The sequence below is a fragment of the Cuculus canorus genome, chromosome 1 (assembly GCF_017976375.1).
Source record: "Cuculus canorus isolate bCucCan1 chromosome 1, bCucCan1.pri, whole genome shotgun sequence".
NCBI lineage: Eukaryota > Metazoa > Chordata > Aves > Cuculiformes > Cuculidae > Cuculus > Cuculus canorus.
The window spans coordinates 17,472,710-17,491,287 of record NC_071401.1 but is presented as its reverse complement, the minus strand read 5'-3'; the positions used below and the strand labels follow the sequence as shown (position 1 = coordinate 17,491,287).

General features: G+C 44.7%; 1 protein-coding gene across 6 annotated transcripts in view; it reads left to right on the top strand.

The window, feature by feature from the left end:
- PAK1 (p21 (RAC1) activated kinase 1) overlaps window positions 1-12,775 on the top strand; it is a 96,469-nt gene extending 83,694 nt beyond the window's left edge. For all 6 annotated transcript variants that reach the window (XM_054056230.1, XM_054056228.1, XM_054056232.1 and 3 more), the window contains 5 exons: window positions 2,021-2,138; window positions 2,610-2,709; window positions 4,439-4,635; window positions 6,108-6,245; window positions 7,694-12,775. In XM_054056230.1, the coding sequence (XP_053912205.1) occupies window positions 2,021-2,138; window positions 2,610-2,709; window positions 4,439-4,635; window positions 6,108-6,245; window positions 7,694-7,780 (640 nt within the window). In that variant the 3' untranslated portion in view covers window positions 7,781-12,775. The remainder of the gene's footprint in view (window positions 1-2,020; window positions 2,139-2,609; window positions 2,710-4,438; window positions 4,636-6,107; window positions 6,246-7,693) is intronic.
- The last annotated feature ends 5,803 nt before the right edge of the window (window positions 12,776-18,578 follow it).

The following is an 18,578-nucleotide window of genomic DNA, read 5'->3' as shown; positions in this document are numbered from 1 at the left end:
TGCTAGGAGATACCAGCTTGCTCCCAGCATGTGCAACCTCAGATTGTCACACAGGGACAGTGGAATCCGTTCTGCTCCCATCATTACAATCAAGTGGATTTGGACTGCAGAGAATGCTATGGCAGGGAGGCGTTGGCATGTCCAAGGTGACACTGATTTGTTGAGAGGGGGCTGATAAAGTCTGGAGAAAGCTATGTTTTACAGAAATTAAGAATGAGCAACAGAAGAGGGCCAAGAAGAAAAGTGTGGATGGGAAGTCTTTCAGAGCCCATTAGAAAGTAGATGATCCACAGAGCTGGCAGGACCACTTCTGACAGGAGTTCTGTTGCTTGTCTCTGACTATGAGGGGCTGCTGTGCAGGTGTTACTTTTTTTGCTGGAGTCTGTGCTGCTGGGGAAAAACTGGCCAGTGCATCACCTTCTGTTCTGTAGTGGAGCTGGAAATAGGAGCATAGACCTGTGTCCTTGGGCTCTGTAACCTGAAAGAAACTCTAGCTCTACCTTCCTGTGTAGTCTTCAGCATCACCAAACCAAGATACCATCTTTGTCTCTAAAAATCTCTCCATAACCTTAGCACTTCTTTAGCACAGCTCAGACCACAGATCTTATTTTGTGAGAGTTTCTTCTTCAGCTCAGGTGTTTGCAGTGTGTCCTTTTGGGGTCAAAGCCTACCTACTGCCCACTTCTGTGATGTCTTACTCATCTCTGTCTGCTTTCCGTGCCAAGTTGGGCTTATCTTCTATTTCCTTTGCTGTTACTTTCTAGCTAATTGTTCCCTAGAACCTGTTCTGCTTTTTGCCTTTGGCTCCTAGTAAATTCGCTATTCATTCTTTGGTAGGATCAATGATTCGGCACAAAGCAAACGCCTGCTTGCTGAACTCCAATGCCAGCAGAAGCTTTTAATTCAGTTCTTTGCCCTCTCTCTTGACTCATCTGTCTACTCACTTAAAAAATGTGAGGATAGGCTGAGAAGGTCGGTTTTCAAGCTGATGATTCCTGTCTTCAGGAATGTCATCCTGATGTATCTGTCATGGAAGATTGTGTTGATGTTTTCCAGATGGTCTCAAAAAGGCAGAAGAGGTCGATGGTTTGGGTTTGTTGTTGTTTTTGGTTTTGTTGGGGTTTTTTTCTGAATTATTTTTTTCGAATGAGTTAATGCTGAAGTCTTCATCCCAGGTCTTCTGCCTTTAGACAGGAGCACACACGCCCTGCAGAGAAGAATATCCCAAATGGCTGAGAAAACTCTCCCTCATCTCAGCTGTCTCTTCTCTATCTTCTTACAGACTGATTTGGGCAAGACCTGCCCTTTGGGGCTTTCCTTTGTTATTTTAAATCTTTGGAATTGCTATTGCATCCAGCAAGATCTTCTTGTTTGCCTGTATGAGCGGTTCTGATTTTTTCATACAAAATCCTGAACTGGTTTGGTAGCATAAAAACATGGAGGTATTCTTTCTCTGTTGCTCACAGGCAGCCACTCATTGTGTCGCTCAGGACAGTCCCTGGCCCTAGGCAAAGTAGGCCCTTGCTTAGGACAGCAGGATGCCAGTGGTAATGAAACAGCCCCCAGTCACCTCTTCTGATGCAAGAGTCCTTAAAAGTCATGGTGTATGCCAAATGCTGGCTGCACACCTGGACCCTTCATTGGCTAGTAGCTCTTCCCCTTCCCTTCCAGCAGTAGCAGGAATTGTAAGGTTGGGTCTCCATCTTAGTCTGGGCCCTTTTCGTGGCAGAAAAATTCAGCTTTGTGTTTATGGACAGGAAACTCATATCCTGCTCTGCCATTATCTCTCTCCTCGACTTTCTGCACTCACCCTTTGTCTGCTTGTTCAGGTTGTGGTCAGATCCTCCTGTGTATGGAAAGTGCCACAAGTACCTGGTACCCCAGCACTGTTCAATATGCCGCTCACACCTCGTGGTTTCTCTGCACTTTGAAGACAGCTTTAAAACCCAGTGCATTCTTGCTAGGTGAATGGTGGCATGCTTAAACTTGCTGATTTTAAAATCCAGTTTTGGCTGTTCAGTTACCTTGTAGGAGAAGAGCTCTGGGTGGTCATGGAGTACTTGGCAGGAGGCTCCCTAACAGATGTTGTGACAGAAACCTGCATGGATGAAGGACAAATTGCAGCTGTGTGCCGAGAGGTAAAGCAACATTTGCCTTGAGAGGGAGCTAGGACTGGGAAGGTGACATGAGTTTTTCAGCACCTGTCACTGGCTCCACAGGAATAGAGGTGTCCAGCTTCTGTAACACAACAGTCGCTCTTTCAGAGGATGGATTCCATCTGGGAGGCTGCAGCGTATGATCCTAATGCAAGTCTAATAGATTTCACCCTAGAGGAGGGACTGGAGTGCAAAATGGGGTTGGAATCTCCTTGGTTGTGCCCATTTTCCAGGTCTTTTAGAACTAACCTGTCCTCTTAGGATCTACTGATCCCAGTGGGATATCGCTTTGTAGTAGCCTTGCACATATGGGATGTAGGAAAGACTTTAAGACACTAAGCGCTTGCTACTCAAAATGCACTTTATTAGAGTTCATTAGTTGGCTAATTATGACTGGCGAATAATTTCATGCCCAGTAAGACTATCTCAATATATATATATTTTTTTTTTCAGTGTCTTCAAGCTCTGGAATTCCTCCATTCGAACCAAGTTATTCACAGAGACATCAAGAGTGACAACATCCTGCTGGGAATGGATGGCTCTGTCAAACTGAGTATGTGGGGAACAGTACTGGTGATGACTTGAGTTATCAACCTAGGCCTGTTGGGGACGTGGGTACTTGAGATGCTTGATGCTATAGTGATGGAAGGGGCTGTAGAAATGCTCTTTTAGGTATTTTTGTGACATTGGTTTTAATGGAGGTTGGCAAGCATAAATCCTTGTGAGCTGATACTAGACTCAAAGTGAGGTTTGTTTATCTTTGGGCTATCTGTTTTTGTGGACTAAAGTATCAGCATTTTAATGCTACTCCAGTCTAGGAAGTTGGGTTTGAAGGTGTAGGGCCAGATTTCTTTTTGTGAGCGATCTCTGGAAAATACTGGAGGTACTTCAGGCTGGGGGAGTGGATAAAGAACTGAAAACATTGTAACTAGAAAACATTTAATCTTAAAACACCAACCCAAGCTGTAAACATTGTTTCTGTCTTGCGTTATTGCCGGTAATGAAGAACTTGAGACTCTTCTGCCCCCTGGGTGCTAAGGTAGCTGTTGTGCTTGTCATTGCCTATGCAGAGAGAAGGCTGGAAAACAGTGAATAATTACCTTCCACCTATAGCTTTAACAGAATTGTGCTCCCTTTCTCTTCCTCTCAGTTCTGTTGGCTAGCACCCAACAGGCATAAATAAACCTATTTTTGTCAACAGTAACAGCAGATATGACTCAAAATTCACACAGTACAGAAATGCTGAGTAAGAAGGTAGGGGTTTTTTTTTCACAAAATTGCTTTTTTAGACTAAGGCTGGATCTCTGGAATGTTAGTGATGAATAGTTGATCAGTGCTAAAGTGCTCTGTTCTCATGGAATAACTTTGAGCACAATATGTGGACACTGGGCTATAGTTTAAAGTTAGGAAAGTCCCTGTGGATATGATGCAGTAACCTGGATGTGAGCACTTTAAAGGCTGTGCTGGACATTTGCTCTGGTTTTGAACCATATGTACCTTTCTTGGTTGTTAACCTTGATGAAAACTCAGCTGGGGATTGGCTTAATTTTCATCTTTCCGTCTAAAATTAGACCTGCAGTGCCAGGGGGATCAGGATGGGCAGTGCATCTTGCTGTGTTGATTCTGCTGGGCTTACGAGAGCAGAATTAATTTTCTTTTCGTAAGTCAAATACAAATAAGACATAGGACCCAGCAATCTTTGTGTGGAGCCTCTCTATCTTTCTGTGTATTTGAATAAAATAATCACTACAAATGTAGATACTTTAAATTTATTCTGAACACTGATTTCTCTATAAAGTGAATCCTGTTTGATGGATGATGTATTGGCTGTGTAAGTTATATCTCTGGCCTGAAAATATTGCCAGACGATACAGTATGGGGGTGGCTTCTAGATCAGACTGTGCATTAATTTCTGTTTTCAAATATCCGGGAACAGTCTTTAGACTATGTACTACATAGTGCATTACAGCTGCATAACACTGCTCACATTCAAGTGTCTCAATATCCATATATGGTTATTTACTGATCCCCATCATTCACGTAAAAAAGTCAACAGCTGTATAATCCTCATGGTCTCAGTGAGTAGACTTAGAAACTTCCCTCTTGACGCCGTCTTCTGTGTTTGCCAGAAAACCACCCTTCCTTTCACATTTGCAGCAGCAATGCACTGGGTGGTGCAGCAGGGTTACTTGTACTAAAGCTCTGGCATCAGTAAGCATTTGTTTTGGAGAAACTTGCTGATTTCTAAGTCTGTTCCCCTCTGCCCCTCTTTAATTTTCTAGCTGACTTCGGTTTCTGTGCTCAGATCACTCCTGAGCAGAGCAAACGCAGCACCATGGTGGGGACCCCATACTGGATGGCACCTGAAGTGGTGACGCGGAAGGCATATGGACCCAAAGTGGATATCTGGTCGTTGGGAATAATGGCCATTGAGATGATCGAAGGAGAACCTCCCTACCTCAATGAGAACCCCCTGAGAGTAAGCGAGTGTCTTTTGCCCTCAGGTCTTCACTAAGTCTGCTGGTGAAACTAGGCTCTAAAGGAGGCAAGTGAATCCTCTAGTGTGGTTTCACCACCTGCAGCCCTGTATCTCCTTAGATGTCGTAATGAGAAGATTGAGATACTTTTAGTTAAAAGCCACAGTTGGCTCTGGATAGCAGAGTTGTGGGTTCTTCCTGACCAGATCCTCTGGTCAGCTCTGAAGGGTTAGATCATGCACATCCATGATTTCTCACTTTCTGAGGATGCTGATAGAGGCAGAAACAGGACCTCATGCCGACTTCTTGAATCTTTGTGCCTTGTGTTCTGCAGTCTTTGTGGGGAAGAGTTCTCTTTAAGTTCAAAAACATGACATGTTGCTATTCTATAAAAGGAGAGTTTTTTTCCTACTTGGTGGATAATTTCTCCTTGCATGCTCTAAATAAAACTGCAAGCTTAATAAGTCTTTAGACAGGGCTTAAGCCTCTTGATGTCTGTCCATTGTTCAGTTTTAAATGAAAGGGGAGATGCTGTCAGCTTGTAGGGATGAAGCTGCTCTTCTCTAAGCCAGGTTTATGACTTCTCTCTCAGCTACACAGGATGAGGGGTTCTAGAAAAAATCTGTTTAACTTTTGGGAGAGAAGAACAGCAGCAAAGAAGAGTGAAGGGAAAGAAATTGATTGTTGAAATAAACAAGGGTGGTTAAATAATTGCAGTATGGCCTCATTTAACTTAATTAGTACCAACTCCCAGGCTATCAAGAATGCACCCATGGGATGTACTGAGTGGTGTGCTCACAGGGCCTGCATATTAACAAGTCTCTGACAGATTTCTCTTTCCTTTGAAAATCCATCCAGGAAGTTTCTTGCATGAAATCCTGAAACAGTTGAATTCTGAGTTCCTTGGTTCTTAGAGTGGGATGTGCAACCACTTCATCCCCAGGCCATAGCAAAACTGCTTGTTTCTGTAGGATGCTAAAAGCTGCTTGCGGCTCTGCTAGACATCTTTTATGGGGAGCCAACTGCATCCTTATCATATTGACTTTTTAGGCCTTGTACACTCAGCCAAAGTACTGACAGAAAAAAAGGGGTATTTATTCTGGGGTACCTTCCCATGAAGATATAGTTGTTGCAGGAGTCTAGCACTTGGTAAAGTCATGCCAGTTACTTCCCTATGTAAACACAGTCTGGAATGCTGGTTTTGTCCTTCTAATCCCTTGAGAGGTCTGCAGGATCCAAACCCAGATTATGAGAATAGAACAATAAAGGATTGGAACCCATCCACATAGAAACAGGGCTGGCAGCTATTCTGCTTGCTGAAGCTTAAGCGTTGATTAGTCACCCTGATAAGGTGGGCTTTTTTCTTCCTCATTGAACTCGGGTGAGGGAGAGGACAAATGGGTGTCTCTGTAATCCAGAGATGGAATCTAATCTTCATAACCTCCTGTTTCTTTGGTGCTTGTTTTTGCTTTAGGCCTTGTATCTCATTGCTACTAACGGGACTCCAGAACTGCAGAATCCAGAAAAGCTTTCACCCATATTCCGAGACTTCTTAAATCGCTGTCTTGAAATGGATGTGGAAAAGAGAGGTTCTGCAAAGGAGCTGCTACAGGTAGGTGATGGGGAGAAGAGCTAAAGCAGTAATAATTATGCAATCCCAAGTGAAGGCAAGGCCTATGGCGAGGTCTTGTTTGGGGTCTAAATTACTGCATCAGCTGAAGGCACAAGCACAGCTAAGGTAGCCTGCCAGAAACACCCCTCCCCAACCTCAAAACCTAAATCTGTAATGATGTGTTAACAGACTATTCCCTTTTTATGCCATACTTTCTGCTACCAAAAGCTGTGCAGCGTGTTCTGTAACCAACTTCAAATAATAGCTGTACCTGAGGCCAGTCAAATGCCGATCCACTTAATGGCTTCTTCACACAGCCGGCCATGACATCTGTATGTGTTGTCATGGTCTTGCCGTGCTTGTTCTGATTTAGACAGCCAGAGGGCTTCTAGCTATCCGATGTCCTGGTTGTCTCCTTTCTGGTGGAGGGATCACAAAGCTCTTTGGAATATGCATGACTTGCATTAACCAGAGCAGTTTGGTGTTACCACATTTTGCCATATACTACGCCTTACAAAGGTGATGGAACAAAGCTTGTGAGTTATCATAATCATAGAAGGGTTTGGGTTGAAAGCGACCTCTAAAGATCCTCTAATCCCACCACTCTGCCATGGGCAGGGACATCTTTCACTAGACCAGGTTGCTCAAAGCCCTGTCCAACCTGACCTTGAATACTTCCAATCATGGGGCATCCACACGTTGTCTGGGCCACCTGTACCAGTGTCTCATCACTTTGTCATCAGTTATTTCACTGAAAACCTGGTGTCTTAGTCTGAACTCCTGGTGAAAAGCAAGGACCAAACTGTCAGGCTTTTTACTGATGAGGAATGGTTTGTGTGTTTCTTCTGTCAAATTTTCCATGGAGGTGGAAAATGTACTTCCTTGTAAAATAAATCTGTGATCGGGGCACTCAGACTACTCACTACTGTGAGACAACTCCCTTTTAATTTTTCTTTCTTTCCATTAGTTTGCCTAGTGGATTCAGTTTTTGATGTGTTGCTGCCTTCTGAGACTGTAACAACGCATTAATCACTGGTAGAATGACAGTAGTTGAAATAGCAGTTTTTTCCCAGTCCCAAATTATCAGAAAGTAGTCATTTTCTGTTTCTTGGAGAAGGAGGACATTTTGACTGTAACATTTCTGCCTGTTTTTAACTACCTTTTAGCCTCTGATGGTTTTTTTTGTTTGTTTATTGCCTCATGTTTGAAGTGTGTTTGATCCCTTCTGATGCTCAGAAGTCCTGTGGGATATAGTTGCTTTTTATTTTCAGAAGAGCTTTTGGACTTGCGCTATGTACCTTCTCTCTCACCTTCTGGTTTCACCTGTTCAGAGATTTGATTGGGTTATCAGACTTTATATGGGTCTAGGTACCAATATTTTGAGTAGGTACCAGACTTTTTGGGGCATGTTCTGAAAAGTTTAATCCTTTTTTCTTTTTTCTTCCTAGCACCAGTTCCTGAAAATTGCAAAGCCTCTATCCAGCCTGACTCCTCTGATTATTGCAGCTAAAGAGGCAGCCAAGAACAACCATTAACATGGTGGGCTCAAACCAGTCGTCGTGTCAAGATTTTTAGATGTTCATTTCAGAGAATGAATTGCCTGCATCTCTCCCCTTCTGCTCCTTCTTCACAGGGGTGTTCTTAAAACTTTGATCTGCCCTGGAGTGTGGCAGAGGTATTGTTCACTGGATGTGAAAGGGCGTGCAACAGGGATATTGCTGGTCTTAAATAGCAAACAGTCTTTCCATCCTCGTGGTGGGGGTGAGAGAGGAAGAGTATTTTGTATGGTTGAGAAGATCTTTCTGAGAATGTCTGAACCTGACCTACACATAGCGAAGCCAGTTTGTTTCCGTATTTCTTACTGTGTTTATTTTTAAAAATAATGTGGAGCCTTAGACCATGTTTATCTTAATAAATTAAATCTTTTGCTGGCTGGATTTTCCCTGCTTCTGCCAAGCTGCTGCTACACCACTGAGGCTGCTCTGTGCTTTGAATGACTTGAGGGAAGCAAGCAGGCAGCAGAAATGTGAACAGCTGTATCAACTGAAAGGGGAACGAGGGTGTAAATACACGTCCCTCCTACAACACTGCTGGGTGCTTTGAGGGAGCACGGAGAAAGCCTCTGTGCTTCCTGAAGCCACTGGAGAACTTAATGAATAATATTTTTGCCAAATTCTGTGAATTGGAGCCCTCTCTTTAGTTTCAACTCAACTAGTTAAACCAGTTTCAAATATTGCTGATGTTCTGGAAGGTAAATCACAGGAAAAAATGACAGCAAGCTCTTTTAGGGTTGTGAAGCTTCTTAGTGACCCTTGCCCTGTATGATAAAGCAAACAGAGCAATTACTGTTATAAAGATAAGACTCACCCGCAAAATGATGTTGAAAACTTCTTTCTTGGAGCAAGTCTAATGGAAAACAAACTGATTGTGGATGCTGCTTTCTTGGAGACGTGGGGACGTTAATTTTTTTAAATGATAGTAGTTTCTTTATGCTACTGATGCCTTTGTTTGCTAATAGTCTGTAAAATAACAGAAAACGTGGAACCTCTAGAGGAATTGGTTGTAAACACTGGGCTTTTGTTCAACTGTATACTGATTTTTAATAAAAGGACTGACGAGTTTCTTAACTTGAGGCTGATGGAAGATTGGAGAGTTCACTGTCATCAGACAAGTCTGTCAGATGAGATTATTGTTCGTATTGTCACCAGTTGCTGGAATGTGTTGTATGAAGTAATATATAACTTTGTATCTTACCCTTTCTTCTGCAGTGCTTTGCAATAGCAAGTGGCTCTAAAGGGAGTAACTTTAAGCATAGAGAAAATTGATAAAAGATCTGTATTATAATTGCTGCTTTGGTCATTTATGGGATGAGTTTAAACCTGTTCTGGAGTAACCTCATCTCTTTCCAAAGCACTTGTGTTGCACAGAAACTCATTCCTGCTTCTTGTATAGACCTGCTGCTGGCTCAGCCCTTTCTTCCCTGCACCTGGATTTTAATTCAAATGTTTTTCTCCTATTAGCTCCATAATACCTGACAGCTCTTACACTGGTTTAATTGAGTGTAGATAGAGTCTGTGAGGTCTTCTGCCTTCTCCTGTCCTTTGTGCTTCAAGGTGGTCACTGTTTGACACAAGTCTGAAGTCCATTGCTGAAATCTGCAGCCCCTCTCACTTTGTGTATATGCAGCTTATCTTCTTGTAGTATTAAGAGTTTCCCCTCACAAAACTTGTATCCAAAGGCAAAATAGTAAAGCTGCCAGCCAGGAGAGGGATATGGTCTGTTGGTGAGCTTTGGTGAAGCTTGGTCTGCTTGGAGCTTTGGTAAAGAAGGTTGTGATATGGAAGGCCAATACCCTTGAATAATTCCCTTTGATACAGAATTTATATTTCCTCTGGAAGAGTCAAGATGGCATATGTGGGAAGAAAAGAAAGAATTAGGGGTTAGATCCCACTTGATCTAAAATCTCATATGGCTCAGGACAGATTTGGCAATTGACTTTTTTTTGACAGCACAGTATTAGATCTGATTTACAAATGTGTTTAATGTTTCTGATTTTTTTTTAACTCCTTTCCCTATTCCATCTTCTGCATCCCATTGGCATGAGAACCTCAATGCAGATACGCCCTGAGAGCACACATGTGAGAAGTCCTGCAGCAGGACTTCTGCTAGATTTCCCCAAAGACGGTAGAGAGTTATTTGTATGTCTTCAAGATGCTCTTCTGCATTCTCTGTAGCATAGTGGAAAGGACATGGCAGGAACGGCTGTTTATCCCTCTTATGGTTTCTCTTAGCTGCTGGAGAGAGGGTTTGCCAAAAGTCTTTCGTTCTCCACCGGGGAGCTGCAAGACTGCGACCACAGAAGTGTCCCAGGCTACAATGCACTTGGACCTAGTTTCAAGTTAACAGGCACATCATGTTTTTATGCTCTTAGAAAATCTTTATAAAAATTCCTGACTACTGTAAGTTTAGGAGAATGGGATTGTGTTGTTTTTGTTACTCTGAGATACCCCCTTTCCTCCACACTCTCTCCATGCATCGCTCAACATCAGTACCTGTGATAGATTTGGTGTAGCCATTTATGGCACCGTCCTGTCTATGAGGGGCTCTTAAATAGCGACTCTGATTTAAAAATTAAACCTCTGGGGCTTATTTTTTTGAAAACGTCTTGACTCTGCTGTGATTTGGAAGCAACTCCAACTAGAGAACTTCTTTGGTGGCTTTGGGTTTGTTTTTTTTTTTTTTTACATACTTGATGAACTGATTTGCCTGAATTGAAAACATTTTTAATCAAACCCCTTAATAATTTATGTGTCTGATAATAATGAAGTCTCTCTTCTGTGTTAGGCCATGAAATATTAAATTGAGTATCCTTTCAGAAAATTGGCTTCCTTTTTGAGGGATCTCAAGCAATCCTATACTAAAAATGATATAACATGCTACAACTTACAAAGCGCTTGGTGGAGGGAGGGGCTGGAACTCTTATGAAACACAGAAGATTGTCTTATTCAAGAAGTAACTAGTAACGTTGACAAGATGCTTCCTGTATTTCAAGAATTGATGTTGATTTACCTCTAGGTTTTCTTTAGACAAATAATTGATTCGGGTTTCACCAGGGCCAAGAGTTTGTGTTAGAGGTGTGCACAGAGTCCTGTGTGCCTTGAAGAAGGCAAGTTGTGATGCTGAGATTGAGGAGCTGAGGTGGGGATGGAGGGGATGGCAGTACTTGCTAATTTAGTTGCAGCAGCGGTAGCACACCTTTAGCCATCCCTAAAATGTCTTAATTGAATGGATGTGTTTTTAAAGGACAGATCTGGCTGATGATTTATTACAGGTTCTTCTCTAGACAGGCATTATGCTCCTACCAAACTGCTTCCCCCTTTTAAACAAAAGGGGTGCACGGTTTTCTGCAGCAAGGAGGCTCCTTGAGAAAGGAGGTTTCCATGGAGACACTTACTTGACTTAAACGATCTGGTTAGGGCTTGAGAAGAGGCTTGGGGGGGCAAACACTGCATTGACACAAACCCCACTGTTTTGCAAAGCAACTGGGATTGCTGCAGCGTTTTGTTTCCAACTTGATGCCCCTTTCCAGGGGCCTGGTTTTGAGAAAGTGCCAAATATGTTGTTTGGTCAGCAATGTGAGGCGTGTAAAAGGCTGCTGTGTCTTAGCTGAGTTGTCTGTTACTATCCCAATTCATCCGTCTCTCAAAATGCTGCAGGTTGGTATAAGTAGGGCACGTTTGCAGCGATGTACTGTTCAAGAATGGATTGCAATGGCCTGTAAATAGCTACTGGCTTCCTTAAAGCCTGCCACCATTGGCTGACGGTAAAATTGATCCAGACCAAAGTCCAAGAATATTATTTGCTTGAACCTGATTCCTAATTAAGAGCTTGTATAATTCATTTATTCAGTGGATAACTATGTATTCAATGTAAAAATTGTTAAAGGTAAAATCTGATTCTCCATTTTTCCACTGTAAAATAATGGGACTTTTTAATGGCTTCTTATTTCAACAGTAATAGACAATCTGTAGATATATTTTGGGTCTGTAAGCCCAACTGGATCAAGCGTATGGATAATCAATGCTCTAGGATCTCATTGTTTGTTGTTAATGACATCTCACAATGTCAAAGATGGGATCTTGGAGAAGCAGCTGCCAACTTGGACAGCGAATAGCCAACAGTAACGAAACTGCAATACAGATGGGAGCTGGACAGAAGCTCACCACCAAAAGGGATGCCTGCAGAGAATTGGCGGGAAGAGCTATAGAAGATGATGGAGTTGATCCAAGGGGTGCTGGAGCAGGATGAAGTAAAGGTTAAAACCTCAATTACAGAATTACTGAGGAGATTGAGGGAGTGCCACAGCAGCCTGCTGCCTCTCAGAACAGCATCGGCTGAGCTAGAGGAGCAGAAAGAAGCCTGGATAAGAAAATGTGCCACAAGTTGAGACTGGAGCAGCAATATGGCTTTGACTCACAGCCCATGCTAAGAGAGGTGGATCTAATCCAGAAGGTTAACAAAAATGACAAAATTCAGCCAAAACAGGAATGTGGGAGCTACAGCGGAGGAGATGGCCTTGATGTGCCAAAGAACTGAAGAGGCAGGCCAGATTTCACGGGTACATGAAACAGCAGAAGCAAATTTAACTCGAGCTTCTGTGGACAACAAGCAGCTTGTTCCTGTTGCCTTGCAGCAGTGGTACAGTGTCTTTTTTGTGATCTGCACTGTTTTGGGATTGTGTCAGCAGCCATCGGGCTTTGGTCTTGTGTTTGTAAAAAGACTTTTTGCTCTGCATCTACTGATTTCTGACTTCAATTTTCGTCTGTTGGATGATGTCTTTATGTCATGTCCCACCTGGTAGTACAGGGACTGTTGCCATTTCAAAATCAGCTAGATAATGTGTTTCTCTTTGTACTGCTTTGGCTTGACTCTCCCGTAGTGCCAGGTTAACTCTCCTGTAGTGCCAGGTTTGTTTTAATATGTGAGGTCAGCTCAGCCATTTTAAAAATAAAAATGAAACCTTAAATAAAACCAGAATTAATTATTTGGGTCTCCTTCACTTGCTGTTTCAATGACTCTTGCAGTGACAGTAGAACTGAGTGGGGGTGCTTAAAGAAGGGGTTGTGTTTCTCTGATCTTTCTCAGATTTATCATCTCTTATTTGGTTAAGCAATGTGACTATGCTAAAGGCTGTTGCAGCAAGGGTGGCTTTTACCACTTGGATATAGTTAATGCTCTGACAAACATCAGTCTAGAGGCAGGATCTAGACTATGGTTTGTAGAGGAAGTGGCTAGCGAGCAGCAATTTTTGCCACCTGGATGCTTGTGGTAGAACTTGGTGTCTGAACCTCCTCGTACAGAGGAGGAAATCAGGGAGGGTTGGGGAATAGGTACATTGCTTTCCAGCATTGCTTTTTCTTGTGAGATGGGTAGGATGAGACTGATGACAGAAGCAGGAGTTTATCATCCTATGCACTTGTTTGCTCAAGTGCCTCATTGCAGAAGGGAACAAAAACATCATGATTTGGGAAGGATGCCTGCGCCAAGACATCGGCCCTTCTGCTGTTTATCTCCTGCCTGTAAAACATCTGACCTGCATATTTTACTCTGAAATGCAAGAGGACTTTCTGAGGTCAGCCTCTGGGAATGTGGGAGTGAGGCACAGGGTGAAGGTCTCCCAAATTCTTGTTAGTCAGCTGGGTGCTAAGTCAGGCTTTTAGAGAGGGTGCTGGAAGAAAAACACCTTGAACAACCAACTAGAACAAGGCAATCGATGTTACTTTGTAAAATTCCCTCTGCCCAGAACAGATGTAGTAGTTAGAAACTGCTTTCCAACAGCTCTTTTTCAGCAAAGCCAGAGAAGAGAACCATTTTTCATTTTTTGTGGAGATGAGAAGCCTCACTTGAGCAAGGGGGTCAGTGCAGCCCAGCTGGCTGGGATTGTGGGTGATTCTCTTTGCTGTGATGTGGTAGTGTCCTATCTTGGATGTCCTTGTCCCATTAGAGAAAGGAAATCTAACTGGGGTCCCACTACCTCCTCCTCTGAAGCTTCACGAAGCAGGGCACCAGGCAAACTTATCTTGGTAACATCCACCAGGAAGTGCCCCTAAAAATGCTACTTGGGTTGGTGTTTTATGGCTCTGCGTTCTGCTCTATGGAGGATACACAGTCTATTTCTAACAAGCTACCGTTTTCCATGATTTCTAGGGGGGACTTTCTGTCATGGAGGCTTCCACCCTTGAGATGAACTTGGCTGAATTGCCCTGCAGTTGCTGTGAGTGGGAGGTGTTGGACAGTGAATGATTTCAAGGCTTTAAGAAATGGTTGATGTTGATTTCAGTGAAGTATTACTCATTTGAATGCTCTTCAAAGCCCTAGTGATCTTTCCTAAGATGAATTCCTAACCAAACTTACATAATTAGTGGGTTGGGAGTTTTTTGATAGCTGAATCAGCTTGGGAGAGTCAGAGAAATAATTCTGAAGATTTCAGCCTTTAATCAAGCATATCTGTGAAACTGAGGTCTCAACACATCTCCACTTTGGAACCACTGATGAAGTTGTCCCCGGGCATGGGTCACCCTTTCAGACCTTGGTGCCTGTCCATTGTGGGTCCAGACCAGGAGAATATGCTGTTCAGCAGTGCCATCAACTGCTCATGTGTGTATCTAGTAGTTTGTAGTTGCATCTTTTAAACAGAGAAAAGGAGGGACCCACTCAGCTGTGTGTGGGAAGGCAGGCAAAGGAGATGACCTCCTGCAGCAGTCTTAGTCAAGATCCTGGCTGTAAAATACATTCCAGTCCTGACTCTCTGTTCCCAATGCCTCATTTTCTTCCATCTGCACAGGAATGGAACTCCTGTGTGATGATCTCAGAGGGGTGTCCAGAGGCTACGGGTGCAATTATTGCTATTTCTGTGGCACCTCCTCCAGGTATTTGAAGTCTTACTTCTTCATTCCTAAATTCGGTAGCTTATCGTTATAGCCCCTGGGTGACTTACGGTAAGGTTTACAGGGAGGAGTGATACCTTGTGTCGGACTAGTTGATCTACCAAGAGGGAGCAGGGGGTGAAACATCAGAAGAAGCTTTGGAGAACACACAGCTTCAGGTCTGAGCCAGACACGGTGAGCTGGCAGCTAAATCCTAGCGGGAACAACTATTCTGTGAGCAACTGCAGGATATTTGTTTATTTGGGAACAAAATGGGGGAATTGGTGGTAGGATAAGCGATAAGCTGGGAGGTGCAACACAGAAGAGATGCTTCTTTCAGGGAAAACTGCAGCACACCATGCAAATGATGCTTTTACTGGGTTCATTTTTAGCAGCATCCAGAAGACTTCCAAATGCCAGTTTCCAAGCTCATCTTTCAGACAGTTCTGAAGCTTGAACAAGGTGAGCAGGGAATTTGTCCATTCCTGGGGCTGCAATGCCCTCTCCTGGTAGCTGCACTTGGGATTCGGTTCCTTCTATACTGTTCAGTTTTCAATGAGCAACATGAGAAGATTTAATGTTTCTTTTGGAGGATGCAGGCTGAAGACAGGCAGCACACACCAGCAGGGATAAGGAGATGGTCGTGAGACAGAATTTGATACCCCGGTAGTGCATTCCCCTGCAATCACCCCATCTCCATCTTTGCTCCTGTCTCATTTCTGAGTTATTTACACTGGGCGTGTTGAGGCAGCCTCCTAAAGCAAACGTACTCTCCCAGGCCGATTATGAGCCATGGAGGACATGCCCTCTGCTCCCATCCCAGCACAGGTCTCTGATGTTGGGTTGGTTGTCTGCATCAGCAGCGTGGGCTTTTGCAGACAGCCCTGTACTTCTCCTGGGTCTGGTGGGGTTTTCTGGTGGGCCATGTCCATGCTGATGTACTGGTTAAGCCTGATAAGGGAGAAGGAATATCTCAAGACCGTGCAATGACAGCTGGCAGGGTTGAAAGAGGCTGTGAGGCGCTGCTGCGCAGAGGCTCAGCTCCTCTGAACACAGCCACGGGTGAAGTGAACCAGGAACAATCCCTTATTCCACACCTTGTGCCCCCAAACCTGTATAGATTTGGGGCTAGCAGTTATGCTGGCAAGCAAGGTCAGGGTCCCACTGCCGCATATGCAGCTCTAAGGGGTTTTATGGCTCAAGTGTGCCTGGATCATGCCCTAAAGGGCAGTGGGTAAGTAACACCCTGCTGATTTCTCATAGGTGGTGAGCTGAAATGCCCAAAGGCTGCTCCTGAGGGCTGGGCTGGCACAGGAGGGCAGTGAGCTGGGGGGCAAACCACTCCTCCCTAGGCTCATGCCTCCTTTTTATTCCCCCAGCTCATGACAGCATGAATGGTGGTCGCCTAGGCGGGAAGCATCCACTGCTTTATCCTATTCCCCATGTTTGCCAAACACAGCAGGCCCTAACCCCACCTCTCACCCAAGGTCTTTGTGTTTTGTAGGCAGCCCAGGGCAGCCCAGGTTTTGGGAAAGACCGAGCCCAGGGACACTGTAAGTTGTCCCATCTCCTTTACCACCAAGGAAGACCAGTGCAAGGTCAGTGGCAATGCTGGGGCAGAGAGAGACAGTGGTGTGCCCATACTGGGGACCATCCATCTCTGCTTCCCCCTTGCTAGGGAAGCAACATTTCATTGATGGTGGTACCCTCTGGCCAGGCTGGCTCTACTTGCCTAGGACATCCACCTGGGTGAGAAGAACCTGGTGAGGTCTCTGGGCTCATTCTGGAGATGACAAGTGTAACCCAGCAGGCTAAACGGTGATAAAGCTGCAACACAACCATCATGGCCCAGGCTGGGACTCGTGGGCCACAGTGTGGATTTAAGAGCCTGAGCAGTGGGAAAAACCTTTGCTGACCCAAAATGAAGCATCATGTCTAAGCCCCCACAAAATTCATCAGAGCTCAGGAGTATCACATGCTGCAGGTTCCTGGAAGGGCAACCCATGTGGATTACAGCCCAGTGGTAGAGGGGAATCTCGTTTTGACATCCTTGCTGAGAAACAGCAGGGTGTCCCCACCACCTGAGGGGAGATCATGAGGGGAAAGGCTAATGCGGTCCTCCAAATTCATGCACCAAAGATGAGCACAAACCAAAATCCTGACATGCTCCACTCCTCACATCCATCACGGTCTTCTTGCACCCTTTGCCACATTATTTTGCTTAGGTAAAGAAACATTTGGCTAAGGGGAGCTGTATCAGACCCTCTTCTTCCTCACCAGTCCTTGCATCTGCTTTTCCCCTCTGAGACTATCTTGGCCCCTCAGGGTAACTCAAGTTGCATTGTCCCAAGTGCATTGCAACCTCCAGATTTCTGCCAGGAAATAGCAGAATGATGCTGTTTCATAACAGGGTGCTATAAAATATGGAAGAAGAAGGGTAAGGACCTCCTCTTCCCCACTTTTCACAACTCTCTATCAGCCAGTCTGTGATACCAGCATTGGCCAGCCCTGCTGTGGGAGAGGGGGTGGCGGAGTTGCTGCAGCAACGGCTGTGAGAGGCAAAGTAGTTTTTCACTGCTGGACACTTTGAAGAGTTGATGTGAAGCTCTCACACTGCCCCCATCCCCCTTCATCAATCCACACAGTGCAGCTTCTATCAGCGCTGAAGGCCCATTCCCCAAAGTCAGGCTGCACAGTGAATCTGTCTGGTCTCCCCCTCACCACCCATCCAAGGGATGGGAACAATGCTCAAAGACCCTCTCTGAGCCCCAGGACTCAACAGTAGCTACTCAGTAGTTTTGGCTGCTTGAAGTTGATTTTCTCAGTTTAAGTTCTGATTCTTGGGGTAAGTTTTGCACCTGTGGTTGCACACTCCAGAAGAAACCACTGGGTCTTTGGTACATCTGCTTTTCACCATTATTCACAGCCGCTGCTGTCACCTGGGCAGGGACAACAGCATTTCTTGGAAGCAAGCAGGCTTAAAAATAACTCTAATCAAACCAAAGAGCCTGAGAAATGATGGTGAAAGAGATATCCCTGGATGCAGGAGTGGGGTCGGGCCCTTGTTTCCCTGGAGGCTTGCAGAGTCTTGCAAAAGCTGCTGCTCCTCATTTACAGGATGTCTTTGCTTTGTCCAGAGTTTTCTTGCACTGATATTTCAGGAGGCTGATGCTCTTCCCGATTTTTGATGTTCAGAGCTGTATGTCAAAGGCTTCAGTGGGAGACTGAGCAAGAGCCCCCCTTGCAGCCTCGTCCCCTGGAGCTCAGAGTGAAACTGATTGTCAGCATTTTTATACTTGGGCATGCCACATGTTACAGGTCTGGTGGCATCTCTGCTCTTTTACATGGGGCTTGGAGCCACTCAAGGTCTCTTTGTGCTCCCATCCCATCCTCTGTGCCTCCACCAACTGATAACTCTGATTTTTGGTGGGTTACTGCTTGATGCAAAAGATAGACGCTGCTTGCCCATGGCTGCGGGGTCTGTGCCGGCGCACATCCACTGCAAGAGTGAGGGCTGAACTTTGGATCAGTTCGGGTCACCTCCTCTTTCTGCCCCCATCTCCTTTATCTTTCCTGGAAACACCAGCACCATAAATGATGCTGTTTCTGTAACTAATCTTGCAGGTATGTTGTTACCTGCATGAGTCACCTGCTCTCAAGGCTCTGCAGCAGCTTGTTGTGTTATTATGTGGTGGTGAGGGGACACCTGAGCATGGCCAGGGAGGGGGAGAACATCAGCCCCTTTGTGCTGCCAAGGCAGGGCATTGCAAAAGGGCAAAAGTCCTAAACAGGGTAGGACATATGATGGAAGGACGTGAACACATCTATTTCTCAGCTAAACACTTCATGTTGTGGCTGGCAGCTGGGCAGAGAGACTATCCGCAGTCCCTGTTTGTGCCATCTTCCG